Below are 8,556 nucleotides of genomic sequence, written 5' to 3'. Positions count from 1 at the left end.
AGCGACAGTTTACAGATTCAGTAGCAGCCCCTGACTCCCTGTATACATGTTGTTAAAAATATTAAATACAATGTGCAGTAATAGAGGAATAACCAGATTGTTGAAAAGAGATTCCCCTATGTTTTCAATGGTAGATTCGGTTTCCATGGTTCCCGTGTAAATAGTGTTGGTTGTTACAGTGTGTAAATGGGTCCTGGTGCCGGGCAGGTTCCATACACTCTGGTAAGTTGTGGGCTGTCACTGCTGAGCTGCTACTACATCTATATTCTTCTTTATGATACAAAATACATCTTAAAGGACAACTGAAGGCAGAGGTATATGGAGGCTGCCATATTTATTTCCTTTTAAGTAATACAATACTGGTTGCCTTGCATCCTGCTGATCCTCTGCCTCTAATACTTTTAGCTATAGACCCTGAACAGGCATATGCATATCAGGCATTTCTGACATTATTGTCAGATCTGATAAGATTAGCTGCATGCTTGTTTCTGGTGTTACTCGGACATTACTGCAGCCAAATAGACCAGCAGGGCTGCCAGGCAACTGGTATTGTTTAAAAGGAAATAAATATAGCAGCCTTCATATTCTTCGCACTTCAGTTGTCCTTTAAACAACAATCAATATATGCACCTTGTAAAGCCTCTTAGATGTGTAGATTTCATCTTTCTGCTTTCACTTCATACCACTCAGTTGATGCATTCAGTTGAGGGAAGTTCTATGGCAGCCAACAGATTAGGGCCAGTTCATATAGACGGCTCCCAGGGGCTCGTTTCGTCTTGCTTCAAATGCTTTTTTTTGTACTGCTCAGAAAAGCGTTTATAGCTGTTTGGTGTCGTGTCGAATTTAGAGCCCTAGGGGGGTTCAGGGTTACCGCAAACACAGTCAACTCTGAGACGATGCACGTGGCATCTGGGAAAACTTGACTGATGCGGCGCTTAACCAAACTACGGCAATTGATGGTAAAAGTTGTGATATAAATGCTTCAGTTCGTTGCAATTAGGCACAAATAATATTTTGGTTTTTATCTACAGTAGCTTGTTTTATTTTAAAACTATAATGGCTGAAATAATGATTTTTTTCAATTTTTTCTACCTTTTGCCTTAAAATGCATGTAAGATAAATCATTTCTTAGCAAAACTACCACCCAAAGAGAGCTTTATTTGTGGTAAAAAAAAATGTATAGGATCATTTGGGTGTGATAAGTAGTGATAAAGTTATTGCCAAATTAATGGAAGCAGTGCTGAAATGTGAAAATTGCTCTAGTTTTTATGGGAAAAAACCTTAGAGGTTACCGTAAGTGGTTAAAGAAAATCTGGACTGTTAAAAGATACTATAGAAGCAGGAAGCCTCTGGATGCTTCAGAAGCTTTCTCGAGCCTCCACTGCCTGCCAGTACCATTTTCTTTTTCGTGGATGTGCTCCCCTTTGTGTATGAGTGCGGTTGCAATGTGCAAGTGCCTGTTGGGATTGCACATGCACAAAAGTACAGAGCCACTCTGGCACAGTCCTACAAGCGCTAACCCTACTGGTGCCTTCGCAGTGCCCATATACAGGAAAGCACGACCGCAAGCAAAATATTTTCAAATATGTTCAAAGGGTCTGAAACTGACAGTTTCTCTCCTATGGTACCCAGTCAGAACTATAACAAAACACGTCAATAGTTCACAGATTGTTGCTCTGGAACACTAAAAGACTGTATCAGTTAGCTCAGACAATAAAAATATTTCATTTTAATTCTGCTTTTAAACACAACATAAAAATGTGGGATTCTAAAACAAAAAGTCCTATTTAGGAGTAGGAGGATAGATACAATTGTTTATAGATCAGTTCATTTTAAGTTCAGGTTTGCTTTGAGGCTGCATTTCCACTTGTGCGGTGGGAAGCGCCGCGGGAAAAATTCGCATACGGATGCGAATTTTCATGCAAATTTTCATGCAAATTCGTATAGATGACGATGTATGCGAATTTAACCATGGCAGTGCTGGTGTGATTTTCCATTGTTTCTATGCGAATTCGCATGAAAAAAAAAATTCGCATGAAACCACCCAAACCGCATGCGAATTTCCTATTAAATACATTGTATGCAATTCGCATAGCGGTATGCGAATTCTGATGGCTCTGCCATGCAATTTTTTTCTGCACAGAAATACGCAAAGGAATCGTGACAAGTGGAAACAGTCCCATTCACTTGTATTGCTATGCGAATTTGCATGCGAAAAGTGCATGCGAATTTGCGAGTGGAAATGGGCCCTAAGAGACTTTTGTGTAAAGGTGGCCACACACAATACAATATAATGATCCGACTTTACGGCAATCGGATAAAAAAAAGATCGGATTTGTCAAAAAATCAAAAGCTATTTTTTTATTCGATTAAGAAATCCGATCAGATTTCCCGTTTTTTTTTTTTTTATAAAAGTTGATCGGGAATAGTGGACTTTTCTGATCAATTTTTATGAAAATTGAATAGTGTGTGGTAGATTGTCAGTTTATTAATATATACACCCAAGCAATTTTCTCAGAGTTTCCAATCATTTTTAATCATAATTTAGGAAAAACTGAACATAGGTGTGTGGTACCTTGGTCAGATTTTTTAAATGTTACAATCAGTTAGAAAAATTGATTGCTATTCTTGAATTGAACAGATATTTAAAAAATTGTATGGTGTGTGGCCACCTTAACACTTGCACATTGTCTTTTTTACAGACAGAAGTAAAAACACAACTCCCCTTTTCAAAAATGGGAATTTAGTTCACAAAAGACTGGCCTGTTAAAAATAGGACATATGTTTCTGTATGTTATGTTATGTTATGTGGCTGCTTTCTCTCCTCTTAGAGACAAGCTGATAATATTTACTGAGTTGCTACATAACTCAGTCACTGTTACATTCTCTTATCAGGAGACACACTGGAGTCATGTCCTTTCTCCACCACTCTGGTTGCTCCTTGGCTGCCTGTGCTGACCCTTGTCCCACAGGGGTCACCTTTGTGCTGGGTACTCTGGACGGGGACCCTGTGAAGTTCAATCTCCTGAAGGATTATGTCTGTAAAGCGCTGTATGGACTGTCCAATGGTTGCAGGACTCCCTTGTTTAATATTATCCATTCCTCCCATGTGGTGAGTACATACATCTACCTCCTTCACTCCAAAAGTTGTGAGTCTGTACATATTAATAATTTAATACGTTCATATTGTAGCTCCTTATAGAATTACTGCTGCCTGTAAACGGCTAAAGCAGAACCCTGGTCTCTTAAAGTGGAATTGTCATCCACAAAATCAAATTCAATTTACCCACTGCTTTATGTTTATTATGTAGTCTACATGCAGTCTGCATTGCAAGCATTCCAATATAATCATAAATGTATCTGCTGTAATGAATCTTATCTCAGTCAGTCTGTCTCTATTCTGGTACATTGCCGAGGAGAGGGAAGCTTGTTGGTCCCCCCCCCCCCCCCCCCCCCCCCCCCCACACACACACACACACACACACACACATTCCAGCTCATCACTGATTGGCTGAGGGAAGTTCAGTGTGACAGGCTGAGGCTGAGAGGACACAATTTTGATTAAAGCAGTTATCAACAGTGCCAGCCTCCTTTTCCCTCTTTGCAATTATAGACTGTCTGTCATAGCCTGAGCACACTAGGATTTACTGCTGAAGTACCAGGTTGCCTGCACCGGCCCTGTTACAGCCACCGCACCTGCAGTGACACAGCTTCTTCTTTTCTTTTTCAAAATGTGGGTAGTACAATACATGTTATATAAGTAGAACAAGTATTTATCTACTTATGTATGTGTTTTTTTCCCGGGATAATATGCTGCTTTAATGTTTGACTAGTTGTGTTTTGATTGTTAATGTTGTATTTTTCCTGACTTGTCTCCCCATATTTGTTACTCAAAATCACTCCCAACTGTTTGAAATAAGAAAGATTCACACCTTGGATACTCACCCCTGACACACCTCTAACCCCACCCCCTGCGACACCCCTAGTCAGGACCGGATTTACATCATAGGAGCCTATAGGCACAGATGTCCTGGCACCTTAGGTTGCCCTCCATGCAGAAGCGCACGGAAGGGGTTGTTCCGGGTGTACAGAACACCCCCCTGCACCAAAACCGGAAGTCAGAGACTATTCGCAAATGTCTCCTCTAAATCTGAGCAGCGGCAGCCACAGATGCGCAGCTGCCGCCTGCTCATATCTGTGTGCGGGGCGAGGAGGACTCTGACTAGAGCGGGGGGCCCAGAGCAGATGCATTAACTTATCGGCAGCGGCGGCGCCGGCCGGTGATGGCGTCCCACTGGTCTCCATGGCTACCTTCCGGATGACGTGACGTCACCACGCCATGCAGCGGCCGGCCCGCGCTCCTCCCCTGGCCATGATTGGACACTTCAAGTCCAGACCGTGGAGAGGCTGCCTGGAGAACAGTGAAGCTCGTTTGGAGTAGTGATGCGAGCGTGCGGTCTCAGTCCCCTCAGGCAAGTGCAGCAGCCCGCCGGGTGGAATGTTTGGAAGCCAGCCATTCTGGCTACATATACTGGGACATATCCCCCTGCTGGCTACATATACAGTCTGGGCACATATCCCCCTGGCTACATATACTGCCCCCCCTGGCTACATATACTGGGGGCATATACCCCCTGGCTACATATACTGGGGACATATACCTATCTAACCTATACTGAGGGCATATACCTATCTAACCTATACTGGGGCCATATTCCTATCTAAGCTATACTGGGGCCATATTCCTATCTAACCTATACTGGGGACATATACCTATCTAATCTATACTGGGGCATATACCTATCTAACCTATACTGGGGGCATATTCCTATCTAACCTATACTGAGGGCATATACCTATCTAACCTAATTCAGTAATTACTAATTACTGAATCTGAGAGAGCCTAAGCGCTTTGAGTCCTATGGGAGAAAAGCGCTATAGAAATGTTATTGTATTGTATTGTATTATAACCTATACTGGGGCCATATTCCTATCTAAGCTATACTGGGGTCATATTCCTATCAAAGCTATACTGGGGGACATATACCTATCTAAGCTATACTGGGGGACACATACCTATCTAAGCTATACTGGGGGACACATACCTATCTAATCTATACTGGGGCATATACCTATCTAAGCTATACTGGGGGACATATACCTATCTAATCTATACTGGGGCATATACCTATCTAATCTATACTGGGGGGAGTGCAATTTAGCCTACAAACTGCTAGTATTTGGCTCCACCCACACCATGTTTTGGCCACGCCCACACGCCACTTTCAGGACCCCCCCCCTTGGAAATCCTGGATTTGCCCCTGCCATGAACCTACAAACCCCCACCAAACCGCACCACAAGTGTGCTGGCTGTCCCAGCTGTTACTTCTCCCTTAGTTCCCTTGCCTGTCATAGGTAGCTACAGGTGCCCCTTAGTATTAGGTAGCCAGAGGTACCCTCAGTATTAAGTAGCTAGAGCTGCCCCCAACTGAATTCAGATCTCTTTAGTGTAAATGAGAGTTTACTCACGCAGCTCTTGGCATTCCACTATGAGTAAGGAAGGAGGAAGGCGCTTGGGGAGAGGAGTGAACTGCCTTTCCATCATCAGGTGCCTATAGGCATGTGCCTACAGTGCCTTATGGTAAATCCGGCCCTGCCCCTGGTTACACAAGCTATAAATATTCAGGGCACATCTGGCTACCTATACTAGGGGAAGGGTAACCCACCTAATACCGGGGGCACATCTGTCTACCTATACTAGGTGTTGAGGGATTAGCTAATAATGTCGAGATATCTGTTAACTATACTGGGGCTGGCACAATTGCCTCTGGTGCTGGGGAACGTTGTAACGGCACTGTGTACATCAGTCCTGAAAGAGAACAAAGGGATTCGGTTCCCAAAGAGGGACTGTCTGCCTAATACTAGTGGGAGTTATTTTTACAGGTCCCAACTGTCCCTTTTTCGGACAGAGTGCCCCCCAGGGGCGTAGCAATAGGGGTTGCAGGGGTAGCGACCGCATCGGGGCCCTTGGGCCAGAGGGGCCCCATTGGGCCCTTTCTAAACCAAAGTATAAGCTGTTTATTGGTCCTATGGTAGTAATAATCACTTCTATAGATGCTTTGAATGGTAGTAATCATTAACACACTGTTCCCCATCCCCTTCTTGCACCTCTAATACTGTAGATGACCTTGGCAGGTATTTTTGCAATGTATCAAGTGTTACGTATAGAGTGCTTGGGGGGGGGGGGGGGGGCCCAATGTAAAACTCGCACCGGGGCCCCGAGCTCCATAGCTACGCCACTGGTGCCCCCTACAAGTAATTGGCAGAGTTCTAACCAATTAGGTAGCATTACCTCCCTTAGAGATGGGCCAAACCTACGATTTTAGGTTCGTGAACCCTGTTCGCGAACTGCCGCGGAAGGTTTGGTTCGCAGGAACTTCCGCGAACCGCAATAGACTTCAATGGGGAGGCTAACTTTGAAAACTAGAAACATTTCTGCTGGCCAGAAAAGTGATGGAAAAGATGTTTCAAGGTGTCTAACACCTAAGATCTTTCAGTGACTACAAGAGGGGAAAACATTTTTACAAAAATACCTTATATTTTTTGAGAAAATCATTTTAAAGTAACTCCTTCTAACCGTGCGAAAGATAAACGCCCGCCGACTTTAGCAGTTAATAGCAAAGCCCCTTTAAAAGCTAGAAACACCAAAATTACTGGGAATGTTAAGAAGAACAGTGGGAACAAGAGGAAATTTTTTTTTTTCAAAAAGACCTTATAGTTTTTGAGAAAATCAATTTTAAAGTTTCAATGCAAATTCTCCTTCTGACCGTGGGAAAATATACCTCCGCCAACTTTAACAGTTAATAGCAAAGCCCCTTTAAAAGCTAGCAACACCAAAATTACTGGGAATGTTAAAGAGAACCCGAGGTGGGTTTGAAGAATATTATCTGCATACAGAGGCTGGATCTGCCTATACAGCCCAGCCTCTGTTGCTATCCCAAACCCCACTAAGGTCCCCCTGCACTGTGCAATCCCTCATAAATCACAGCCACGCTGCTGACAAACAGCTTGTCAGAGCTGGCTGTGTTTATCTCTATAGTATAAGTCTGCTGCTCTCCCCGCCTCCTGCAGAACTCCTGTCTCCGCCTGCCTCCCTTCCCTCCCTGCTGATTGGAGGGAAGGGACGGGGGCAGGGACCGGAGCTATGCAGGAGGCGGGGGAGCAGCTGAGACTGACACTACAGATGTAAACACAGCCTCACAGCACGGCTGTGATTTATGAGGGATTGCAGAGTGCAGGGGGACCTTAGTGGGGTTTGGGATAGCAACAGAGGCTGTGCTGTATAGGCAGATCCAGCCTCTGTATGCAGATAACATTCTTTAAACACACCTCGGGTTCTCTTTAAGAAGAACAGTGGGAACATGAGGAATTTTTTTTTTTCAAAAAGACCTTATAGTTTTTGAGAAAATCGATTTTAAAGTTAAATAAAAGAGTCGATTCATAAAAAGAACTGATTCATTAAAAAGATCCGGCTCATTCATGAGCCGTTAGTATAGCAGAGAATGCGTCCTCGGCAGGACGTGAAGCTGCTGGCTCTCGCCACTGTCTCTCCCCACCTGCCTGCACCTGTCAACCCCCACCTAGGCTGGCACCCAGTGCACCCACGGGTGCACTGGGTGCCAGTCTAGGTGGGGGTTGACAGGTGCAGGCAGGCAGGTGGGGAGAGACAGCGAGAGCTAGCAGCTATGCGTCCGAAAGGACGCATTCTCTGCTATGTGGGTGGGGGGCTTCGGAGATCTTCAGTCAACTTAACAGAAGATCGCAACATAAGAGGATACTGGCGTGGGAACATTTACCGTGGATATTGGCGTGTGAAAACTTTTTTAAAGGTATAGGTAAGTATTTATGGTTAATTTAGAATAATAAAATACTTTTCTCGTGGTTGTGTTTTTATTTAATTTAACCCTTTGTGGAAATGGGTAAGGGGTGCTTTGTACCCCTATACTTATTTCTCCTGGGAGGGGGGTGGGCATCTGGGGTGCCCATCTTAAAGGGGACTCCCAGATGCCACCATGAAACCCCCCCCCCCCCAGACGCTTCATGATGAAGCGTTACACATGACGCGAAACGTCGGTGGGCGGAGCCACGCAGCTTGAGTTCCCAGCTACGCTTCCGCGCTGAGGAGTGTCTGGCGTCCTGCCTTCCCGCTGATGGCCTCTCCGGAGTGAACAGCTAACCGGACTGTATCCAGGTGAGGTGACCAAACTAACGAGAGGAGCAGGCGAACGGAACGGCCTTGTATCAATTTAGGCCGCCCCACAAGCAGTAAAAGAAACAGCGTCACATGCAGCAGAGAAGCTAGAGGGACGCCAGCATCTATCTGCGGTGAGATCCACCCTTTCTTTCCCTATATGGAAGCATGAACTAAAATCACTCCGGGGGTATTTATCATGTCAGCCTTAACCTTATGGATACTGAGTAAGGGGACAATTGACCTCCACCATTAGTGGTTGTTGCCTGGAGCATGCCGGATTGTGGAAATATTAAGGGGGGCCC

General features: G+C 44.7%; 1 protein-coding gene across 2 annotated transcripts in view; it reads left to right on the top strand.

Annotated features, from left to right (window-relative positions):
• Window positions 1–100: 100 nt before the first annotated feature.
• LOC137561663 (uncharacterized) overlaps window positions 101–8,556 on the top strand; it is a 72,211-nt gene continuing 63,755 nt past the window's right edge. For both annotated transcript variants that reach the window (XM_068272984.1, XM_068272983.1), the window contains exons 1-2: window positions 101–222; window positions 2,896–3,112. In XM_068272984.1, the coding sequence (XP_068129085.1) occupies window positions 2,912–3,112 (201 nt within the window). In that variant the 5' untranslated portion in view covers window positions 101–222; window positions 2,896–2,911. The remainder of the gene's footprint in view (window positions 223–2,895; window positions 3,113–8,556) is intronic.

Source organism: Hyperolius riggenbachi, chromosome 3, assembly GCF_040937935.1.
Source record: "Hyperolius riggenbachi isolate aHypRig1 chromosome 3, aHypRig1.pri, whole genome shotgun sequence".
NCBI lineage: Eukaryota > Metazoa > Chordata > Amphibia > Anura > Hyperoliidae > Hyperolius > Hyperolius riggenbachi.
Note: the sequence above shows the minus strand (reverse complement) of the source record. Positions and strands in the feature narration are given on the sequence as shown.